At 32.1% G+C, this 26,603-nt stretch overlaps 2 protein-coding genes across 4 annotated transcripts; one reads left to right on the top strand and one right to left on the bottom strand.

Annotated features, from left to right (window-relative positions):
• Nucleotides 1-11: 11 nt before the first annotated feature.
• On the bottom strand, nt 12-13,799 carry LOC116773259 (mitochondrial uncoupling protein 4). Of its 3 annotated transcripts, none has more exons than XM_032665691.2 (7): nt 13,590-13,799; nt 8,991-9,113; nt 6,698-6,774; nt 4,646-4,841; nt 2,343-2,519; nt 1,894-2,116; nt 12-842 (listed from the first exon to the last, which is right to left on the bottom strand). In XM_032665691.2, the coding sequence occupies exons 2-7, from the start codon at nt 9,091-9,093 to the stop codon at nt 668-670; spliced, it is 951 nt and encodes a 316-aa protein (XP_032521582.1). In that variant the 5' UTR covers nt 9,094-9,113; nt 13,590-13,799; the 3' UTR covers nt 12-667. The 3 variants fall into 3 exon arrangements, with proteins under 3 accessions (XP_032521582.1, XP_032521573.1, XP_061377091.1); XM_032665682.2 differs by having other exon boundaries at nt 8,991-9,101; XM_061521107.1 differs by lacking the exon at nt 13,590-13,799 and adding an exon at nt 12,638-12,662 and having other exon boundaries at nt 8,991-9,101.
• A 6,063-nt stretch (nt 13,800-19,862) lies between these two features.
• LOC116771646 (uncharacterized) lies at nt 19,863-26,155 on the top strand. Its single transcript, XM_032663541.2, has 6 exons — nt 19,863-20,289; nt 21,475-21,571; nt 21,716-22,027; nt 22,783-22,951; nt 23,791-23,914; nt 25,746-26,155. The coding sequence occupies exons 1-6, from the start codon at nt 20,141-20,143 to the stop codon at nt 25,846-25,848; spliced, it is 954 nt and encodes a 317-aa protein (XP_032519432.1). The 5' UTR covers nt 19,863-20,140; the 3' UTR covers nt 25,849-26,155.
• The last annotated feature ends 448 nt before the right edge of the window (nt 26,156-26,603 follow it).

Here is a 26,603-nt window from a genome sequence, read left to right as displayed (position 1 = left end):
AAAAAGCAATGTGCAACAATAAATAGTTTAATGCATCTAAAAAGTACTAATAACATCACAGTTTCCCCTAAACTACGGCCATAATATGATAAACAATAAGTAACATACAATATTTTAACATAATGTGAAAAGTTAAATTCTATCTCACATATATTTATAGTAATGAATAAAGAGATTAAACTTTTTTTTTTAATTTTCCAAGCACTAGACAGTTATTTATTAGAATTTCACAAAAAAAAATTTAAAAAATATACTTTATAAAGCATTTCCATTTAACTCTTAAAAACAGTTGTAAATGTTGCCAGTTGACAATAATGTATACAAACAAAATGATTAATATCAAAATTATATTTTATATTGCACAGCCCTTATTTTATTTATCATCTGAACATTTATAACGTATAAACAATGTACAATAAAAAAAAAAAAAACAAATATTTATAAAGCCATTGTTTGTAAAATACCATTGTATTTAATCTATTTTATTGTTAATATGTATATTGGTCTTAATATTGTAAATACTTTGTGCTTTCATTACTATTATTTTATAAAGGGAATTATATTATATATATTTTTTAAAGTTTAATAGCATTCTTACGACTTGATCGAGATTATTAAATCAAACAAAGCTACGTCTAAAGCTGCCTTTAACTGATAATTAATACGTTTAAAAGGTTTTCCCTCCAATAGCTAGCATTATGTTTTCAAATGCCACCCAATTTATAAGAGCCCAGGGTCCGAGACGCATCCAAAGAGGTAGAAAGCCTTTGTACAATGATAATACTCCCTCGTTTTTGACAGATTGTTGTAAACAATCGATCATCCCGCGGTACAAAGTGCCTCTGGAAACAAAGAAAAATTCGTTCCATTAAAACATTTCACTAAAGATAACAATGATAAAGATAAATTATAAAAAATATCTTTGAATTATGGCCTGCGAATCAGCAAATGTTTGTTATAAATTAAATTAAAATTTAAAACTAATTTCCGACAATCGAATGAATCTTACAAAATGACAGGTGATTTGACAATTGGTTTCAGTGAAGTTCGAAACTTTCTCTGTCATTGATGAACCTTTACGGTTTACGTTCTAGCGATCTCATTTGAATCGAAAGTGAAAGGTGCGACTACATTGAGCTTGCGCGTGTTCCGACTTTGACCCCGTTATTTGACCTCGACCCTACAACCTGCTACTGTTTAGTTGTTACCGAAGTACAGCGCCCACCGCCCACATTCACCCACTCGTTTACTCTAGAACACGTCCGTGGAATAATGAAAGAAACTTCACTAAAACGGACAGAATATAACAATACCGCTATGTAGGTCAATGGAACAATTGATTGAATCATGTTTCAAAGAATCCAAGCCGCGGCGAAACGCTGATCGGAATTATGTTATTATGATTATGCCCAAAAGAAGCGACAATGTAAACAAAAATTTAAAAATCAAAATACGAAAATACAAAACTGTATATAACCATTGTTACGTAAAAAACGAATACGTAAGACGAAATATACGATGATGTCTAATTAATTGTTTACAGCCTGTTATAACATTAATATCTAGGTCATAAACCACTTAAAGGGTGATAGTATAACGGATATCACATGGCACATCATTGTCATATTTAGCGTTCATAAAAAAAGCAGTGTACTTCCTAATTTCGTTTATATATATTTTTGTCTTATTTTTATTTTTTTAACCAATTATTCCGTTAATGTCCGCATATACATAACACAGACTAAAACCTCTTGCAATGAATTCGATGACATTTCCATTGACAAACGTCATTCGTAATTTCAGTCAACGGATTTTGATTGTTTTGACTGCGTATGAGATATTTTAAGTGTTTCTATCGATATTCGGACGCTAAACGTAAGATTGCGTGGTAACCTTCCATCAGCTCCCACTGGTTGGTTCATGAGCCTCGTCTTGATGACATCCGCGGGCGTTCCCATGACAGCTGCCACAAAGCCCGCAGCGAACGCCGCGGCGGCGTGGACGAGCGCCGTGTCCTCCATACCGACCTCTCTCAGCAGGAACTGCTTACAACAGTCATAAGCCGCCAGATCACCCATGTTGACGAGCGCCGCGCGCTGCACGTTCGGTACCGCACCTTTATATACCGTCAATGACATTTAATATACTATTCTGTGACTTTTAGAATTAATTTGTAATGATTGTTTATTAATAAAATGAAATACGATGTTCATAAAAAATATGTACATAATATACATATTTTTTTGATGATTATTTTATGTACTTTATTTATTTTTTATAAAATTAAAAACAAAAATGTGAATATTACATATTTTACAAACATCTACATGTTCTAAACCCACCTCTCCAAAATCCTAATATTCCAGACTGTGTATATAGCAGGCTATACACCTGACGGCAGTTTTTGAATCTCTGCGGCCGGCCCTGCAGAACTCGCCGCCCCTCAGCTTGCATCTGAACCTTCACCAGGTCAGTGGGGGAAGCGATCAGCTGCGCCAGCGACCCGGCGGCCAGGCCGCCTACATCATAATACGATATACAATATATACCAAGAACTTATAAAGACAGATAATATTTGTCTTATTTAACGATATTAGAATCTAAACGTGACTGGGAATAAAAATATTATAATTAAGGTTTGTTCAATATTTCGCGACTACCCTCTGTACTTAATACATTGGATTTCGCCTTAAAGTCGACTGGGAAGCGGTGCGCTTCGACCACCTTAATGTCCGTGATTACTATATAGTATATTCATATTTTTTATGAATATCTTGTTTTTCTGTATTATGAAAGTGTTGCTAATAATTACTAATGCCGGAATTTTATTTTATCCACCTAAAAAAGACTGCTAATCGTTTATATATGAGCAAAGTACAATAACGCGTACTGTTCCTTTGAATGAATCTTTGTGCGTTTGTCGATGATCGCGGCCTTTGAGTACAGACTCGTATGCTTACCACATGTTTGCACCGTCAGCGGTCAGACTACATACAAAACGTCTTCAGTCTCTCATTCAGTTAATAATATAATATGCGAAGATTCATCGGTCGCAGTATCTACAGGAATGTAATCCATTTTCTAACTCTATAAAAATTAAATCTAAAGTACTGAGAAGTTTCAAGCAATGAAAGAACCAACGTAAATAAAAACAAAATAATTGTCTCTTCGACAGTATACAATGAGTGAGTCAGAGTCCGTACCACGAGTTTCATTGTCACACCATACACACTGCTATTATTCATTAATATGTCTACGTTGATACTGTCGAGTGAGAATGTAAACTCGCAGACTCGTGGTAGGGGTTAAGCAGCGAATGGCGACCAGCTGTTCGCAATATTGTGTTAACATCTGTGATGATTACAAGAAACGATGTTAATGGCCTTAGTCTTGTTAATTTATATATGAACTAGTTTTTGCAAGCAACTTCGTTTGCGTTAGTTTTGGAATTAGAACTGTATAACTGACCGGGCAAACTCTATTCCTCCTTAATGATGTCCTTTCCCTTGTTCTAAGCTATCTATCCACCAATTTTCAGTCAAACCCGTACAGCCGCTCATGAATTATAAATAGAGTAACTAACACGACTTTCTTTTATATTTAAATATATATGTATAAAAGCAAATAATTTCAAAATATATAACATTATAAATTGTTTTTAGTACATATTTCTTGCATTTAATAAACATTAATCCAAAACCGACATTAATTATGTTATTCTATAATTATTAGCGTTTTTTATTTTTATTCATTCGTTATAAGCACAGATCAATTTTATATGAATTATATTTATTCTGAATAAGCATTGTCTCGAAACATACGAGTTACGTAAGTTATTGAATGTAAAACGGGAAACGTATCGTGTGTAGTGTTGATGAACACTTAGAATTTATCGAACACATTTCAACCTTCAGTAAAGAGATCGCTGACCTCCGCTATCTCATCTGATATAATTGCTATCTGTTTGTTTGCAGATACTACTTATATTGTTTAAAAAATATTATTCTACATAATATTAACAAAATGTCATATTATTCCTAAACGAAATATGGTTATAATAAAAAAACAAGAGGCAAAGAAAAGAACATGATAGATTTATTGTTCGCTGATTTATTAGATTTAATAAGTGTTTGTTCAATTACGAAGGTTAAAAATTTAATATATAAACTTATAACACAATTCTTTATTTTTAATTATATAACTATAAAGTAATATAAAACATCACTATTTAAACAAAAAAAAATAGATTGTATTATTAAATATAATGGTAATGAAATAATTATATTTCAATTCAATTATATAATACGTACAACAACAAGCGAATTGCTCTTGACCAATCTATTTCCGAACACATGAACGGTTGCGACTTGCGTAATGACAGTGACAGTTAAAAGCGTATGCAATTTGTGAAACTATTTAAATATGTTATGCAACTCAATCGGAATCAAGTGACACGATAAGAAGTAACCTTGGACACATTTAAGATTATTATCTAACAGTGCGAATTATTGATTATATATTTTCTATGTAGAAGTAAGTTTAAAAACATAATAATACGTGCAATCTAAATTGATTTCTTTCGCTTCGAGATAAAAATGAGTTTTCTTTGAAATTAAAATCGAGTGCAATTGTGTGAAAAGCTTACCAACAGACGCGACGCCCAACGAGACCTTTCCGGTGTCGTCTTTGAATGCGTTTCTAAAATGTTCGTAAAACACGAGTCTACAGCCGGAGTAGATCGCATGTCTTTGGAACATCGGCACCAACCCGCTCCATAATTTGAGAACGCCCTCCTGTTTGGCGATCCCTATAGCTGTTTTCACCATGCCATGGTTTTCAAGCTGTAATATAACAGTTATTAGTCGTCCGCGACCATATAAATGAATATATTAATAAAGTCGTTATACATTAATTCTTTCCGATTTTACATTGTCCACATAAACACAAAAATTTAAATGTTGAGCTCGTCCGAAATAAATATAAACACCGGGATTAGGCAATACTGTTATTGTATTATGGAAAATTATTTTGTTTACATTATTGATGAGCCTTTAAACAAATAAACACAACAATCGTAAGCTGAATCGTGAGTTAAATATGTTTTAAAATAAATACTTTTATGTAATATTTTACATTTCCACTTAGCAATAACTTTAATAAGGTAAACAAAGGTCGCTTTGTTATCTTTAAATGCGCTTTACAGAAATCTACTTGATTGTATACAGTTGTGACCGTTACGATATGATATGATATATGATAAGAATAAATATTTGTGAAACATAATATTAATACCATTTATTAAGGACGACATCATTAAAATAAAACACCAATAATTATACTGATAATGCAATGCGAAGGTCTGTGAGGATCTATTTATATTGGTTGCTCTTCCGAGCTAAAATTACTCGACGGAATTTGATTAAACTTAATACTGTTTGATTGGACATTAGAATAAGACATAGGGTAATAATATAAATGATTTATCCCAGAATTCTATGTATGTACTTCCTTTTTAATCACAGTAACAAATTACAGTATAGAAAGTTCCTTAACACGGACTGTAGATGTCGCTGCCGGTTGATTACGATGTCTATCGCTTAAACACACTGTATACATTTCTCTGAACCGAATTCAGATGTTTAGACGGACAAAATTGCGGATAAGAGCTTGCACTAAAAAAAGAGACAGATGAAAATAATTTTAACAATTAAAATTAATGCAACGTGTATATAAGAATTATACAAATAATAAGATTTAAGTTATTACACTATCAACGTTGATTGTAGAGTAACGAAATTTAACAGATAAAAAAAAATAGTGCGAACATACAGCCGACTGCCGATGTTAATGATACTCTGGAATGATTTATGAGGCTCACTTGGAAACGGGCTGGTCATGAAGATATAAAAAATGAACTGTGAAACACTCCTTGTAAATAGAATAAGAAAAACTTACGAAGAAATTTATAGACTTGCATATAAACGTTTTTAATGAAAGACATTATAATGAATTTAAATATCTACACAGTTCTCGGGACGTTATTTAAGACCTTGTACTTTTTTAATTTGAATAAATCTAATGATAAAAGAAATACTTTTTACGTAGATTGATGATCTTTTTTATTATTCAAGGAGGTTTATATAGTCAAATGACTTCCTTTGTAAGCGCCTTCAAATACCTAATTCCCAGATTGCTTTTTTTTATAGAAAATATTAGATAATATTTTTAATAATTATCTGCGCAAATATCTTATAAGCGTCTGTTGTGGAATGGTCTGTTGATATTTTTGATATATGAGCTTAAGTTTAGCCGAGACTTCAATTTTCAATCAAAACTTCAATTTTAGAATACAGAGAAAAATATATAATTTATCATTTATTTCACATTGGCATTTTACGTTTCGCATAAAGAACTTATTCGAATTTAAAAAAAAAAAATTACATTAATTCTTATCAATCTGTCTCTTAAATTAAATTATTTAATGCATTATATAACTAATGTATAATAATTCGTCCATCAAATAAAAACGTTGACATTGGCTGAACATTCCATGATGCCAGTGCGAATGAAACCGTAGCATATAAAAAAATTTATGTAGTACTTATGTTTTTAATGGGTTGTAATTTATAATAATTTTATATCCTAGTGGATAATTACGTAACATTTCCACTGTTACTAAACCGGTGTCTAGATGTACCTTATATCCGTGTTTAGTGGCCGCCACCTCGGATTGGATCTGAAGTCTCGTTTTGGTCAGATCGAATGGATAAGTGGCTGAAAGGAAAATATATAATATATTTATATTATAAAAATATTACATATTTAAAAAATACATATGTCGTTAATTTTTATATTATCTGTTGTTATACAAACTACAGTATTTTTCTTATATAATCTGTAGATTCATTAATCATTATCGAGCGCGGGAAAAATATAAACATAATCAATGTGAAATCATAAAAAAATATATATATTCAAACTATTTTTCATAAATAGAAAATATTACGACATTATATCTTAACTTATAAAAAAAGTAATTTAATAGTTAATATTATTAGTACATACAAAAGAAGTAGGTAAAGTGAACTCTTATAAGGTGTCGTTAAAAAGCTTCTTAGGGGATTAGCTTCAAGTGAAGATTCATAGTTCAGTGTAAGTCTTTAAGAACTCAGACACGAGTAAAATGTTAAGTTATAATAAAATATCACTTTAAATATATATTAATATATTATGTGGCTGTTAATTGTAGACCGTTTTAAAAATGTTTGACAGAAAGAATAAAAAAACTGGATTGTCATTTATGAGGCCGATATAAAACTACGCAATTTGTTTTTAGGATATTGGATATTGAAGAATCTTAATTTACCGTATTCTAAAGTAACGCGTACTAGTTTTAAGATCTTCTATAAGTAGTAGAGCTTAGATGATTCGTGAAGTAGCCATTAATGACTGCGTTTCGTCCGATGAGTTAAAGAGCCGATTACCCTTTCCCTGTTCCAACCCTTTCCTGTCATTCCTTATTCCCACACCTCCCTTTTCCTCAAGAACTAAGGTTGGCAACGCATCTGGAACATCTATGTTGCGGAGGACCATGGGCAACAATGACTACTGCCTATCAAGTAAGCCGTCTGCTCGTTAACCACAAAAAAAAAATCATGCAACGATAGGTAAGTCTAGAGATAATAGTCTTGTTTGTAGATTTAAAGGACATTTCATGTGTCAGTCGTTTCAGACGAACTTCCTTATAAATATTTCATTTAGTATAAGTATGAGAGATTCTCTTATAGCCTTAGTTAGTTTTTATGACTGCTATTGATTGATATTATTTAAAGACTTGTTGAACATTTATGTCATTGTATTCACAATAATCAAACGAGCACTGTTAACGAAAAAATATGAATTTTTTAACAATTTTGTTGATTTTATTATTTTAAAAAAGATACAATTCTTCTGAAGACACGTTAATGTCATAGCTAGTGACGTTTTTGCTCCGCCTCGTGTTTTTTTATTCCTGTTTAGCCTGCCCTCGAAAGGCGATCTTAATAATTAAGATGTAAAAAATACCTTAACAAATTTAAATGAGCATTAAATGACGTAGTTTAGTTAAATATTTGAAAATTCACGCAGAAAAGAAAACCATATTTAAATGAAACTAATAGTTTTCGGATTATACTACCCGCGTTTTTTTATTTTAAAAAACTACATACTTTCCCGACGTTTCGGTTACTTTGCAGCAACTGTGATCACGGGCAGACGAGACGACCACAATTTACTTCTTTTTTACTACGTAATAAATTAAACGATTTAGCTATGATCAAGATCTTCAATTATTCTTTCTTTACCAGAAAAGTATTTTAAATACACCTCATAATAAGTTTATATAAGTTATTTGAAAAAAAAGCTGTGTAATTTATTAATTATCGTCTTGACTTTTTAAAATGCTTTAAATAAAATGTTCAAATTATAATTGGCTGTATAGCACAAAACCTAATGCCAATTGCCGTTGTTACTGAATAAACTGCCAATTTGATAAAAAAAAAATAACTATGTAATTGACTCCGATATCATATGTTGCATTTGTAAAATTTTACTGTAATATAGTTATATAGCAGAATATTATATACATTGTTTGTTCAGCTCTCATAAAGATTAAACGGACATCTTTGTTAAACTAAATAAAACCACAGTTTCATATATATTCACAGCATTCAAAATAACTTGAGCGATATTACATGAAAAAAATCAATGACTAATGCTTTTAATTCAGTTAACACGAAATTCAAATCATTCTTTCTCAACTAGATGATAAATGTTAGCACGATTAAAAACTAAGTAAAAATAAAGAATAATGAATCAGGAAGCCTTATTAATTAATTTTGTTTATTAATATTTGTTATAACAACAAAAATACAAAAAAGACAGTCGTACCAACATAAAAGTAATGCGAATACGAAACAGGTGTACCAACCAATAAAATAATGTAACGTCACCTGTCTCAGCCGCCCAGGCGCCGAGTACAGCGACACTGTACCGCGCGAGGACCGAGTCGGTCGCTCTAGCGGCGGGGTGATCCGCGTTACGGAGAACTGGCATCACTTAACCTGGGGATAAGACTTCAATCATGATAACAATATAACCTGAAGGTGAGACGAGGATGGAAAAATAAAGAAAATATTGTGTTCGTTGTACGAAGGGAACTGCGCTTAAGAAGAACTTCGAATGTTGGAATGAACAGGAAGGGATAGAAAGTGATTTTTTAGGAATTTTTAGTGTTTCATTACGACAACCTTTATTAAAATCACTTATAAGTCACAAATTATTGCCCGCGTGCGTTCGAACTATACGCATTACTTCTCTCTTTCTCTCTTTTTATCCCTCCCTCCCAGGAGCGTTAAGTATTTAAGTTGAATTTAAGTTGAAGTTTCACTTCAATATATCATTATCGCAAATTAACAGCATCATACTTCACACGTAGCGTTGAAAGTTTTTCCTTCATAAACAATAATACTAACATGTGCGAAGATTTTTTAATGAATAACCTGGTAACCGTGTGTAGTGACGTTGTAAATATGGAGTAAGTATAAAGCATACGGGTTATACACGCGAGTAGAACTAAAAAGCATAACGCATTTTATTACTGCTGTTGTATTTACGATCCTTTTAGTTCTTGTGAAGGAACAAAGTACTGAATTTTTTTTTATAAAACATCATTTCTTTAGTGGTAAGTGCAAACTATATTTACCATTCAACAAATATAAAAAAAAAAAAATCAAAGAATCTGAGGCATTTTAAGAGGAAAAAAAAACAATTTAGAAGCGTTCGGAAATTCGTTTTATTTTACTATTAAACTTAAAAAAGCAATTTTTTTTAAATATTAAAATGCTTATATGTACCATTTAATTATTTAAGATAGGTCTTATATTTTATTGATCCATTCTATTCCTACGACCGCCAACTGGGGTGCTATAAGTACATTTCGTGTATTGATCCGCTCTAGTCATATCAAATATTGATCGAGGTCAAGGTTCACGAACTGTCTAATCCTCCTTTATTTTAAAATAAAACATTGTATTCACTGAATAACAATACGCAAGTACTAAATACATATTTTAAATAATACACATAATAATATACAATACATATTTTAAATAATATACATATATATACCTATGTATATTCTTTAAATATTATTGAGTTAACGTTACGAATTGTATTGTTATGGAAAAAATTTCTATTTTACGATCCTAATTACGCTTAGCTTCATATTAAAATTAATGGTCAGTATAAGTGACATCCGTTTAACAGCACAATAACGGTAGTGTACTCATACCACAAATTTGCAACATTAACCTAAATACAGTTAGTATCCAGGTTTTCGTTCGTCGTTATACCTACTAAGGATAGTATCGACGTACTAGTATGAACTTTTATGATATCCTCCTTTATGGTCTCCCTTATAAAACAATACCTTTAATAAACGTTGTCTTCAAAATATAAGTTCTCAATATTGTAATATTGTCAAATACATTTACAAACTTAATCATGTTATGGCTATTGCATTTTAAAAAAAGAACGCAATTTAGTAGTCGTATGTTTAATTCATTATAAGACTCGATATAAAAATTAATTTTATTAGTAACGACCGCACAGGTATTAATTCTAAATACAAAATTGGATTAAATTATAACAGAATCATAGGTATACGGAGATTTGTCATTTCTCATTAGAAATATGTTTACAAATAAGCCAATCATTGTTTGTTTAATATTCATACTAACAGCCGTCCGCGTCATGACAAAGTCCAACGGTCGACATATTACTCGGGTTAGTAATTGACCCTTTTAATATGAACGATATATAGATTTTAAACACATCATTAGAGTTTGAACTGAGAATGTTTTTTTTTTTAATTTGGAATAAAAAAACACCAAATAACTTTAGTTTTAAAAAAGATATTTTAGTTGTGCTTTACACAGATTCAAAAAGGTTTTATATGTATATATATATTTTTTTTTAAATATAATACGTTACTTGCACTCAAATAAGTCTATATTATATCTATATATTATTATCTAAGTGTGATACATTTTTCATATCTTTGATTAAACTGATTTGTACATTCACATTTCATTGTAACACTTGAACGTATTTGAGATCCATTAAGGGGGATTTAGTCAAGGATGCAAGTACTGTACTAGGTTATATATATATACCTATATAAATGTTAAATATGAGTCATTAGATTTTTGCTTAACTTGACCTTTAGAACCACATGAAAGACATTCGTTTGATACTTGTCTATACATATCTATGCTTTTATATAAATATATTATTTATGTGTAAAATTTTAATTTATGAAACAAATTTTCAAGAGTTTTTTAATCTGTAACCAAATAAAATTAAAAATGTATACGTCTATATGCTTCTCTATACTTATTCACACATTAACATTAATTCGTAATTTATCAGGAATAGCGAGTCTATGGTTAAGATTTGGCTCGTTCGTATCCCCGCCTCCTGGAAGATCGCCAGTCGGAGTCGGGTCGATAGTACTGACAAACTACGATACCTATCATATCGTGATACATATCATACTTGCATATTAATAATGATATCATTTATTACATTACGTTATGAAAGTCCATCTAATAAAATCATTATAGCAATTTATATTGATGGATGTTTTATACCGTACAACCAAAATTTACTAATTTATTTTTGAAGAAACTACTAATAATGTAGCTCAAATCAAGTAAAATATAGAACATAATTCATGCCTATATCTAATATATCCTGAGCAAACCATGACGTTGACACAGGCCACAAATGGCGCCGTTGATTGATTACCCTACCTATTTTTTAAGGACAGATTATTTTACCTCTGAACCAAATGACACCTACAAACTTAGTTAGATTTCGTTCTTTCAGAGTTAGAAGTCAAAAAGGATCGAACAAGTATCCAAGTGTTAGATAAATAAAATACAACAAAATAAACAGATCGTATTTCTAGCATTAACATTTATATGTTAAGGAGTGACGTCATTCAGTTGCGCCAAAATTCATTGAAACAATCGTCCCCCTGATAAAAAACGCTTGTACAATTTCTTTTGTCTTATTCACTCATTAGTTACGTAAAATAATGTGTCATTAACTCTTTGTTTTAAAATAGCTTACCAGGTAGCGTGCCATATTTAATTACTTTAAAATCATAATCATTTTAAATATTTAGATAGAGACAATAATTGTAAAGTATTTTATCAATTTAACAATGTGTTGCTACAATTGTGAAACGTCGTTTTCGTTATTTGACAATTAAAAAGCCACAGACGATATAAATTGTTACATGTGAATGAATTTGTACATCCGATGCAATACATCCGTTAATTGTCTGTTTTTACATTTTACACAAACAGAAATATTTCTTTATTAAATTTATGCAAACATCAATTTTTTTCATCTTATATTTGTGAATAATGAGAATAATTCACGATTATGCTTAATAATATCAAACTATTTGATTAAAAACAAAAATTCCATCACGAGAAACAAACCGGAAACCATCAAAAATATTTTTAAAATTGACCATTTAGGTTTATAAAATTTAATTAAGTAACAGAGTAACATTGAAATAACTCACGTTATATAGACAACTTGGTCGTCCTTGCTAGAGCTGTTTAAAATTTAAACTGAATAATTTCAATGTGATGAGTGAAACTTCATAACAAGTAACAGAGCGTGATGTAGCTACATAAATATGGCGCCAAGAGCGCACCGGTTGTAAATATAATGCCGAATAAAGTCAACAAAACAAATAATTTAAAATATACTTATTTAACCAACCACATATTATATTCAATTTATATTGCTTCTAACTCATCACTCAAAAGTTACGAATGTATTAATTTTATTGTATGTATTTTCGTGTACTTGTATAAGGAAAAGTAGGTATGTTTAAATAGAAATTAGATAACTAACTAAATATTTACGATATAAGGGTCTATTTCGTTTGTCGTCAGTAGCTTCCTCGAAATAAACAGATAATAAGCCAATTTTTTACTTTTACCTTATTATGTTGTAAATAATAAGACTGTTTTGTCTCATAATATAATTAGCATACACTATCAAAAAGACATAAATTTTTGATACCTGTCAGTCGTTAAATTAATAGCAGTACCCTAAAACTGCTAATTTACTAAATAGGAAAATCTAATAGACGTATATCGGTCATGTTCATATAAATAATTGTCCATCAAAATATTCGCGGTTTTTTTTATCAATATTCAATCAATCAATTTATCACTGTTTATTGAACAAATTTTTTAATATATTATTAATTGTAATGATTTAATTATATAATAAAAGCTGTCGTTTTTTAAATTCTTATTTTAAACTACATATATTTTTAAGAAGTTGTAAAATGTGAACATTTGATTTTTTTTTTTGAGACATGTTATATATTTATTAATTAAAATAAATTTTAAATAACACCAAAATCAGCCGTTAAAGCAATATATAGATGTGACATGAGAGATGACTTTCGTTAATTATCATATAATTATGAAGCATTAAAATTAATATAAACAGTGTACCTTTGAACGCCGCCTGTCACAATCACAGTGACCCAATGTATAATCGCTCACACAATGTAAACACTGAACTGATTACATCAGAGAACACGAGACGGAAAGAGATGGAAGATACGACTATAAACACGCGGGAAAGGGTAAGGAAAACCGAATCCGCGGTTAGCGGGAAAGATTGAACAAAGTACAAGCTTACGTCCGCCTCACATCGCTACCGGCTTGTGACTATTTTACAGCGTTATATCCGCCAAAAGAAAGACCTCAATTATCTATATAATACTATAGTAGACTTGTAGTATACAGTGACGTCACTCCATTCATGCTCCTGTAAACTTTCGTTGAAGTTCAATGACCTTGTGCAAAACAGAAGTAATGCACTCGTCTGACTCATTCGATTCTATTTTATAACCGATTATGTTTTATGGCGTAATAAGTTAAATAAATATTGTTAAGGCTTATGCAATGTAATCTATGCTACTATTATTTTTTAGTTTCAATGGCTGATTAGTAATAATATAACAGTTTTCTTTGTTTTGTACTTGCTATTTTTATTAGTACTTTTTGATGTTGTTTTTTTTTTTGCTATTATATATAAATCGAAAAACCTTAATATTTTTAAAAATTCCGTAATCATGTGTAAGTATGTAAATCTAAAATTGATTTCTTATTCGTTTTGTATTGAAGTGTATTTTGTGAAAATATTTAATGATACGTATTTAAAATATAACATTAGATTTAAATTAATCATAATGTTTTAAAATATGTTTATTATTTTGTAACGTTAATATATCTACTTGAGTCTAAAGACATTCAGGACTGCGTTTCCTTGAAACGCTATACGTTTAATGACACAAATGAATGTTTAAACATTCGTCACATTTGGCGCCTTGAATTCATATAAGGAGGTACGTGAATTACTCGCTTTGTAACACGTTCCGAACAACCGCTAAGAATTTTACGACTAAGTGGAAATTGTAATCAATTTTTATTATTTAATTTGTATTTGCTTAGAATAAAAAAAAAACGGTTCGAATACACGTACATGAATACATAAAAGATCTATAAAATTTGGAAATTTTATCGACTCGAACTAATGTTCCAACGTATCCAAGTGGTGTTATCGAGTACTGAGTAGGTATATATTTTTTATTGCCACGTGCATCTATGGTATGGTTAATTACAAACATTACGTAGCCTTTTATAATTAACCATGAACGCTTTAGGTTAAAATATAAAGTAATCCCAAAGATAAGCTTTTGTTTACTAATAATATTTTTTTATATTGTAACCAGCAAGGGGGAACACGGGCTAAAATTTATGTTATTCTCCAGTGGGCGCTTATATAAGTTATTTTAATCGCGATCTATGAATTAGCTTAAACTTAATATATTAAGTTAAGATCCAGGTTAAATAACCTCGAGACACACATTCTTTCTACAATTCTTCAATAACTTTATATGAACGTGTTATTATTACTATCTGCTACCTTTACACGGTATTTGCATGATTTTTCAATCCCTTAAATATTTATTTTTTATGATTTAAATTTTTATTTAATTTTAATATCATAATATTTTTTTATTCATAAACTTTTAAACTATTTAACAATAAAAAAATGTTATAATTTAATCGAATAAATAGCTCCCTCTTGCGTATGTGACGTCATTGTGCATATTCCATCCAAATTAGTTCGCGCCATTCCTCTCACAATGTTTTTATAAACACGCCCGATCAGCTGTTGTGATTGTTATTTAAAAAAACAACTGATTAAATTATTTCAAAGCAAAAATATAAACTTTATAACTTTTTAATATGCACAATGACATCAGACCATTCACATCACGTAATTTTATTTATTTATTTATTTAAAAATATTTGTAAGAATTAAATTTTATTCTTACTTAGGTATTTTATGTGTATCATTGTCATGCAAATACCCAATTGTATCCAAACTCGCAAGTTGCCAATGGAAGGGTTTAATTTATAACTGACCTATGCGACCCCTCCGTCTGTCACACCTGCATTCTGCTTACAAAGTAATGTTGTACATAGTAATTTGTTTAAATTAATGTTTAAACAACTTGACAGATATTTTAATGTGTTCTGTTTATATTTATATCCTTCAACGTAGGTATGCAGTTCAGCTGACAGCTATAGGTTATTTTTTTTTCCACCGACGTCAGTTAACGAGTAGTTAATGTCACTGTAGGAAAGCCATAGATTAAATAAAAATCGATAATTTCAGTTTTATGTACAGATACTCTTTAAATATATAATATACAGTAACATATAAATTAATCATCATAATATAATAAATATTGTTACTTTTCCTGTGGCGGGAACTGATTTATTGAATGTAATTTATTTATTTCTTTAATTTATTATATTAATATTATTTAAGTCGCGTTTGTTCTATTAGTTTACTAGTTTAAATTAAAATAACCTTTACAATGTAAATAGAATATAATGTATTGCTTTCTGTTACAATATTTTAATTATAATTATTATAATTAAGCAAGGGATAAATAGCTTTCATGACACTTTGATCATGATTTAGTACCGAATGCATATATACTTATTATAATATTATTTCCGCCCTTTGCCGTGAGGGATTTGAGATGAGGGATGATGGTGGAGGAGGGGCGGGGGGAAGGGAAGTTGATTAGAAATAATTTACAACAATCCATCTCCGTATTTATATTAAATGTGAAAATTAAAATATATTTACGTTTATGCTGAGAATGAAAGTTTTTTTTTAATGTTTTATATTCTAATATTAACACTAGTTTATATTTTCGACGTAGGCTGTGTTGTGTATTTCATGTAGCCTGTGGATGACGTGATATCATGAAAACTACTTTTTTGCCTCATGACTGTGTGAGCAATCAGGAAATAACATTATTGTGAGTGTTGTCGGAGCACTGTGTTTTCCACCAAATGATGCATATCGAAATCACGGATGCCAAATAATTTACGATAAAAATCAAAATGGCTGTAACTTGGTATATTCCACGGAAAACGGTAGTAATATTCTCCAGTGCCATCAAAAATTTTACCCCAATACACATCATTTAGATAAAGCTCGTCCCCCTGATGAGGTTATTTGAACATTCCTATCAGAATATGTAACCGTAGCCTTGACCTTCTTCTTATTGATGTCAAAGTCCTCTAAAGATTAATAGACTTCCAGCTGTCGCGCATGTAGGATGAAATGAAAATTGTGTTCCCGAGGCTGCCTAAAGCCTGTAAGACCTACAATCAAGATAATTTTAATTACATTTATATTATTTAACTAGATATTTCAACTATAACTAACTTCTTGTACGTTATATTAATATTTTTTATCTATATACACGTAATAAGTAATAACAAAATATCAAAACACGCAGTTTTCACAAAAAGAACTAGATGGCGTTGTCTACATTTGTAATATAAATATCTTGTACGTTCTACGGTGAGCGGTTCAAACATGGTAAAATGGTATTTATTTCAACTTAGTAAGGTTTAATTTGGTTCGTAAGCTTTATATATAACTTTGCGGTGTCGCATTCGAGCTGTGATTATCGCGACTCACCGGCCTTGGAACAAAAAGTAGAAACAATCTTAAAGTTGAATCAGCGGGGTTTTTCTAAAGAACAGAATATTGAAAAGGTTAGCTCCTAGGATTATTTTCACCTGTATTCATAATTGTGAATGTATGGCGCCATTTTTTCAGTTAATATCACAGCCAATTTTACCGAGTCCGTGTTTGAGGAATCCATATTAAATTTGACCGTTTAAATGCTTGCACGTGTACATTACATTACAAACAATGTGCGTCAAAATGCAAACTCTTAAATTTATTGCATTACGTTATAATTTATTTTATTTGAATAGTAACATGTATCAATTTTTATATTATTATTATTATATGAAAATAATAGAATGATTATTTTTTTTAATGTAATAATAAATGTTTGGTATATTAAAGATGGGACGTTAAATTTTAAACATATTGCATTAATTTATTCTCTCAAATGTATTTTCATATCAAATGATTCCCAGCGCGCAGTCTGTATGGAGCCAAGGATATGGTTTTATTGTAATGTAAGCTGTATACAACGGTGTTAAGGTAGATAATTGCACGTCAAAGAGTTATCCGCTTCACGCGACGGGCACCCATAAAAAAATTAAACCCCAAATCCTAGCCCCGACCCTTCGTACTTTTTGTTACAACCCTCAAATTTAAGTTCTTTTGGGAACGATTCGTTACTATCCCAAGCCATAGAAATTTTGTTACTCTCATGAAATACTCGCCATAAGTACGGGTACAATTTATTTTTGGAGATCCTAACTCGGTATTATGTTCTCAGGTAATATCGCTTAGAAAATTTGTAATATCTATTGTATATTAAAAACAATGGCAGTTTGAGAGAATTTTAAAATTTGACGTTTTTAAACTGTCTTTAACTTTATAAATTTTAATTATGTTCTAAAATTAGGGAAAGATATTGTCTTTTTTTTTAAACATAAATACTCCTTTTATTAGTACAGCCTACTGTATTTTTTATCTCATGTTAATTTTTGTTTGTAATATTTTTCTGGCAATACTCCACGCTGTTACGACTCGATTTATCAAAATTATAGCCCGTCAGCCGTCCTATTAATTTTACAGCAAATGATAACGCGAGTCCGTTATAGACGCAGTGCACTGCATTTTTTTTTATATATATACTAACTATTTAACTTAATAAAATACTGTTTTTGTATAAATTTATTTTCAGAAATGGTATTAATGAATTCTCGTGACTCTTGCATTAACGTATACTAATTTTTGATATAAGTAATTTTTCTTTCGTTCTACTAGGAAGAGGATTGTATTAAAAAACTTTTATTATCCTTGTTTCTACAAAGCGATGATAAGATTGTAGTAATTATTGTACTTCCTCTCTTTTTATGCGTTTCTTAATCCTTAAAGATAATTTTAAATGAGTACTTAGAGACGGACATGTTTACATTCAGCAATGGATTTCTTTTTTTTAAATACATAATCATGTCGGCAAAGACTTGATTTAATAATGACATATCAGGTGAAATCTCTTTCACATATGTTTATTAGTTTTGTACATGAACTATGATATATGCACCAAACATATTTTTAGAGAAAAAATCCGACGGAGTCCATTTCCATTCGATGGTTCACTGACTGCAACATTTTTGTGAGAAGAATTATTAATTGTATTAGGTATTGAGAGAATTAAATGACAAATTAGTATTGTATATTCAGAAATATATTTTTTAATCATATCGAGGACTACAGTAATATTTAACATATTTAATGTGTTTTTCTTTCAAAACAATACATTAAACTGACATATATAGTATTAGTAGTAAAACTGTCTTACGTCATCTTGTAAAACATTATTTTTATTGACGTTATAATTCAAAACAAAAAAAGACAGAATTTAAGAAAGAGTATTTATATCCATGAATAATTGTTTAAGAATAATTATTGTGGCAAATAATAACAAATATTGGTATAATTTGCTGAATATGTTCATAATTTATAAAATGTATTATACCTATTACATAAAAATCTGAAAAATTGTTATATGTAAGTGGTGGGCCATAATCTAATCTATATATCGGCTGAATAATTTAATCCTTCACCATTATTATAGAACAGAAATAGCATATGTAAATAATAAGAAGTACAAAGCGACAACAAAATATACAACGAGTCAGAACAGGCGTTAGAAAGATAGTCTAGTCAAATTCGGTATACTAAGAACGCTTAGCGGCTTATCTTAATAAAACGGATATAAACGAAAATGTACAAGAGGGAGCAGAGTAGAAAACAACAAAGCCGATTGGTTTGGTGACGTACCACCCCGTGATGTGTTCGTACACTCGTACTACCTAAATGCCTTATGTACACAGCTAGTTACTTCATGACTACTCCGAGCTCAGTGTGTACTGCATTGCAACGGAAAATATGCGTGTTTACCAAAGCCGTTTCGGTAGAACGGTGTCGTGTTGCGTCACGTTTGAGGAAATTGATAATGTTAGGTCGACGTGACCGACGTTATTGTGAACTTTGCGTTTATTTTTCTTATTTTCTCATGTCTTATGGTTTTAAGTAGTGTGATTGTGTTCTACTACATCATGGAATCCATTTTTACTCATCCCCATCTTTACCACAGACGGCCGATTACAGTGCGACGCCACGACTCGAAATGTGTCCGATATAACCTTGCTATATCGGTAAGTACGTATGTTTTTTGTTTCATTCTTTGCGCCGTACGAAGCGATTTTTGTACTTATGACATAAAAATAGGTCTCAGTATGTGTTTATAAGTATTTTAGGGCATTCGATGATATTATAGATTCAAATTAGAGCAAAATATAATAGAATAGTGGTAATAATATCGACGTCACAACGAAGTTCAATCAACAAGATGGCGGCGAGTGGGGAGAGGCCGCCCAGTTGGCCAGGTGCTGCCGCCGCGTCGAGTTCGGCGCTATAGCTAACTAAATAGGTACGCAGAGCAGAGTGTTGTACATTTAGAACGTTCACAATGGCTACCGCGAAAGACACGTCTACTTTCTTTCTGGAGGCAGATGCAAAACAATTTGACAGTGTTTTAAAGTTATACCCACAAGCTATCAAATTGAAAGCGAAACAGAAAACAAAGAAACCAGAGGAGCTCTTAAAACTGGACAATTGGTAAGTGCGAACGTCTTTCAGAGGAGAAAATGCGGCCGTGGCGTGTCAATGAACTTGTATTGTGTGTGTATCCGTGCAAACTGATTTGATAGCTACCTCCCTCGCGGACTGCATCTCTAGTCCGCGGACGGCTCATTAAAATCACTGCGTCACGTGGGATCGATGTCAAATTGACACTATCGTTTTTCCTAAAGCCAGTGTGGGGGAAAATATCGCCGCGCTTAGGCGTTATAAAATGGTGGCGATCCTTTACGTTTCGCTGCTTGTAAAAATGCATTTATTATAGACTCGTTAGCTCGCCAGTACATTGAAAACGTCTATTAAATAACAGGCCCGATAACTTGTATTAAATATTTATGTAATTTTAAATACATGTATCGAGATAATACAATGCTTTGTTGAATACAACTCACATCCGTTCAAAATGGTGACTTGCCATTTAGCTTCGTAATAATATTTTGTTATATGTTACTCGTTTTTATTATTACAAAATTAGGCAAGCTGTTTAATAGAATTGTAGGAAATTCATATGGTATATAAATTATATTTTTTATTTCCTGAAATTCATTTAAAAAACGTGAGTGAGTCATCAACTTACTACATAGAACACGAGTAACTGTACCTTAGTTGACATATTTATGTACATTTGAGATTTTTAAAACCATAATTTTGTTTAATGTTTTTTTTTTTTAAAGGAAATTATTATTGAAAATTTAATTAAATGTTCGAAAATTTGTTTTTATAATTAAGTCCAACATATTAGTAACTAGTAACAATTTTAAATTCATTCTATTGTATAAATAAAAACAAGGAGCTTTTAAGAAATGTGTATATTTTTAATTATAATTGTGAAATACAATTCAGGACAGGTATGTAAACTTAGCTAGATATTTTACGATCTTTTTTCGCGGGCTTTTATTAAACCTGTCCGCGTTTAATACTATACGTAACCTTAACGTTTTATTTAACTACAAAATAAAATAAATAACGAAATACTTGAAAACAAGATTTTTAAAAATAATATTAATGAGTGATAAATAATAATTATCAAATGTGTAAGAGAAGATATTAAGTTAATTTACATTTTGAAAACGTGAAACAGCCAGTACGAGACATAGGAAACAGAGCACAGACTAAAAATTAAATATTAGATTAAAAATAATAAATATGTATATTATGTTACAGGTACCAGAATGAATTGCCAAAGAAAATCAAATCAAGGGGGAAAGATGCTCACATGGTGCACGAGGAACTTGTCAAGCTCATGAAATGGAAACAGGCCGTATGTTGAATAAAAACTTTTATTATTATATATTAAATACGTTTATATTAACAAATGTAGTTACTTTTAACACGTAAATACTAAAATATATTATTTGTTAACAAGCTTATGATATACTTAGGAGGATACTGCTTTTTGTTACAGAGAGGGAAATTTTATCCACAATTATCATATCTCATAAAAGTGAACACACCCAGAGCTGTGATGCAGGAAACAAAGAAAGCATTCAAGAAGTTGCCCAACATAGAATCGGCTATGACGGCACTCAACAACCTGAAAGGAGTCGGCATAGCTACAGCATCAGCTCTCCTCACAGCTGCCCGGCCCGAGATAGCACCCTTCATGGCCGATGAATGTGTTCAGGCCATACCAGAGATGGAAGGAAGCGATTACACTGCCAAGGAATACCTCAATTTTGTACAACATATACTGAACGTCTGTGATAGATTAAATAAGGTTTGTACACATGATTATATAAAGATATGGACACACACACACAGATATATATATATTATTTATGTATCTACCGAACAGAATATATGTATTAATATAAATTAGGAATAAAACAAATCAGTCATTGATATTGTTTCATAATATTGATCAAGTGTGTATCCAGCTTACGTTTATAATTTAATTCACAATAATCAAGACATCCATTAATATTTCTTCATAGACAAAGAGTTCCTACAATTGTATGTTATTTTATAACATATGTCATATTTTTAAAACGAAATAATTTGTAATGTAAAAATATTGAATAGAATTGAATAAAACAATCAGGAATGTTAATTGTTTTATAGAGAACTTTGAGTGCTTAAGAGTTAAAATGTTGACACTTAGTTTGTACACGAGATTATATACAGAGGAATAATATACAAAAACTTGTTACCTATTTAAAGAAGATATATCAATCAGGATACTCGTTATATATGCAATAAAATTTTATCATATTAATTACCCTTTGAATAGAAAGTATGAGGTGGAAATTATTTATACAAAGTAACTGTACTGTTATACAAGTGGTAGTGGTTATATATATATATATATATATATATATACATATGTATAATTTGGATACATAGTAGATATTCATAAATATGGAGTAATAGTAGCAGACGTATCCAAGTTACTTATCAAAATAGAAGAGACTAATGAGTCAATTTTGATGTTTTTGAAAAATATTCAAATAAATATAATATAATGTTATTCAGGAACAAAACGGCTGCGGCAAGAAGTGGTCTCCTCACAGTGTGGAGTTGGCTCTCTGGACGCACCACGTCCTCTCTGAACTACAGCCCGAGCTGCTGGGGAAGCCGCCCCGCCACGAGTCACCGCTGCCCAGCGACGAGAGCAACCTCGAGCCGCCCACCAACGGAAACGGTACCACCACCTACCACCTACCTCCTAACACACCACTCACCAAACAGCTCCATCTCCTACAAGCCACTACCACTTCCTATCTGAAATATTCATCCATATAAGTGAATCGATTCACTAGTTCAGAACTGTTATTACAGAAACAGGATAAAGTGGGATGATGACTAAGAAAATATTAACTATCAGAATATAGATAGTCATAGTTCAATACAACATTACACGTATGTTAGGACGACATTAAAATATGTACACGATAATATTTATTATCTGTTACCTATAACGAGTTTCCGTAGCTGGATTCAACAGCTTTCGGTGACGGTCATTACTCTCCATACAAAGTTAGCCATGTATGGGTGGATGGAACTGGTCACTAAAGGTTACAGAGAATAATCTATTCAATGAAGGAAATTAAGAGATTATTTATTATGGCATAGTTAAAAGTGTTACAATTACTCTTTCGAATCATAAATAACATAGATGCGTTGTGCCATAGACAAGATTATAATTTATTACAGATTAAAACAATAACATTGACATGTGGGTTTGATATCTTCAGACTATTGAGATGACAGTATACACACGAACGCTATATTTGTTGAATATTTTTTTTTTGTATTCCATAAAGCAACGAAATCTATTTTTACATTTATATTGATATTCAAAGTACTAGTCTCATGTCCTCATGCTGTAAACGTCCTGCCTCTGTGACACAACATGATAGGTATATTGTGTGAATAATGTTAGTATTGTGATAGAACGGATGGAACCGGTTGGATACATATATTATGAAGGAGTGTTGGCGAAATTGATCTGATTCATTAAAGAATTTATTTATTTTGCAGGGAAACTGGTATCAGTGACGGAGGACGGTGACGTCGCTTCATGTACTGAGGACTCCCTCGACAAGCCCTCCCCCGCCTCCGCCTCCGACTGTGACTCAGCGCGCAGCACGCCACGACACAAACGGTACATGAACACACACACGCCGGCGCACACACACACACTCAAACACGCTAGGACACAAACCTTACATAAACATACACAGACTCAAATACGCCACGACACAAGCGGTACATAAACACATACACTCAAACACTCCACGACACAAGCGGTACATAAACACATACACTCAAACACTCCACGACACAAGCGGTACATAAACACATACACACAAACACGCCACGACACAAGCGGTACATAAACACATACACACAAACACGCCACGACACAAGCGGTACATAAACACATACACTCAAACACTCCACGACACAAGCGGTACATAAACACATACACTCAAACACTCCACGACACAAGCGGTACATAAACACATACACACAAACACGCCACGACACAAGCGGTACATAAACACATACACACAAACACGCCACGACACAAGCGGTACATAAACACATACACACAAACACGCCACGACACAAGCGGTACATAAACACATACACTCAAACACGCCACGACACAAGCGGTACATAAACACATACACACAAACACGCCACGACACAAGCGGTACATAAACACATACACTCAAACACTCCACGACACAAGCGGTACATAAACACATACACTCAAACACTCCACGACACAAGCGGTACATAAACACATACACACAAACACGCCACGACACAAGCGGTACATAAACACATACACACAAACACGCCACGACACAAGCGGTACATAAACACATACACTCAAACACGCCACGACACAAGCGGTACATAAACACATACACACAAACACGCCACGACACAAGCGGTACATAAACACATACGCACAAACACGCCACGACACAAGCGGTACATAAACACATACACTCAAACACGCCACGACACAAACACCCCACGACACAAACGGTACATCAACACACACATGCGCACCCACACACACAAACACGCTACGACACAAACCTTACATAGACCTACACACACACAACTGATCAAAAACGGTATAAATACATGATACTTGTAAGGCTTGTTGTGCCATGCTGGGGTTTTGTAACTTATCAAAGGAATGAGGTCGGCTCCTTTGTCAGAGGAGAGATGTAGTAACAAAACGTAGGTAATGGCTTCATATTATATTTTATTTGAGTTTAAATTACTCCCGCACCATATAATAACAATGGTAGCTTGTTATAAAGAACATTACACTAATTATAGTTGTGAATTGAAAACCGGAAGGTGGTCAACACTGATACACTCACACGTAACGACACAACACACATTCACACATCCGCCCACGTGCACACACGGGCTCTCCTGCTCTTACGTAATACACCTGCACACCGTTCACACACACACACACAGACACAATAATATTTGTTACATCTGTAAACTCATCCCATGATTGTGACATTTTGATACTCTGAACGTTCTCAACAATAATATTATTATTATTGCAGAAATGATACTAAATGTATCCGCAGTACTTTAAGTTAGATTCCCTCGTCATACTCCCAGACGATGAACCGGACGGAAACAAACTTAAAATTTGACTAGTTCAGTAGATGTGACCTCTTAAATATAAACATACAGCACTGGTCAGTGGCTCGGACGGGAGGAGGGTCAGTTAGATATGACAATGAATATCTAGATAAAGATATATGACCTTTAATTAGTTAGGCTTTCATGAAAAAACTACATCGTGGATGTTTATCAAGGCGTACTAATGTATCGCTACATTATTGCGGGTCCATGAGACAGTTGTATTGTGTCTGAAGTCACTTGGCACAGATCCTAGATGTCGCTGGCTGCTTGTGTCTGTTCGTGACGTGTCCGTTGTGTTTCAGACCGCTGGAGGAGGCCAGCTCGGCGGAGGACAGTTCTCTGGGCGAGTCGTCCGAGGCGGGGGACCCGAGACCCCTGAAGCGGGCCCGCGAGGCCTCCCACTGACCCCGACACACACTAAATAGATAATTTATTTCCGATTCCGATTAATTTTAATGAAACCTTAGCGCTAAGTTTTACCGGTTTTGTAAGTTTTATAGGGTATTCGGATGACCTCCTCGTCCCCGAGATCGCGTGACATTCCAATAGTTGTATGCGTGATGCGACTCACTCCATTGCCTTAAGACAGTCTGCCCTCAGAGTTTATGAACTATATAATACAAAGGTCGTGTTACCGGGCCGCCGGGGCCGCCCGGGCCAGGGCCCACAATGTAGTTTTTATTGAACAAAATATAAGATATTAATTTTATAATGTTGCACTTTTATTTATCTCCTCCGTTCAGGAAACAGTACATTTGTTACTTTATATGTACATTGTGGAACCGTTTGGCGAGACGAAAAACGCAGTCTACTATCAGTGGGACCTACGTTTCTAGAAGACTAATCGTAAAGTCAAGCTTATTCATGTGTTTTTTATTTGCAAAAAAATATTTTTCTAACTAAAATAATCTTCCGACGGAGGTTCTGAGCGAATAACTTTAAAATGACTTTTGCTATCGAATCCTTTCAACTACATACAAACTCGCCAGTGATTCAAAACTGAATTTCCATCGAGAATTAACAGTGCCGTTACTCCTAGTAACGACACTGTTAATATTTCAGCTCACACATACATTTTCGTCAAGTTTTTGGTCACATCGATGGATCAATGAATATAAACTATTCATAAAATAAAATAAACAATAAAACTCAATTAACTC

Source organism: Danaus plexippus, chromosome 8, assembly GCF_018135715.1.
Source record: "Danaus plexippus chromosome 8, MEX_DaPlex, whole genome shotgun sequence".
Taxonomy (NCBI): domain Eukaryota; kingdom Metazoa; phylum Arthropoda; class Insecta; order Lepidoptera; family Nymphalidae; genus Danaus; species Danaus plexippus.
This window is presented reverse-complemented; position numbering and strand designations above follow the sequence as displayed.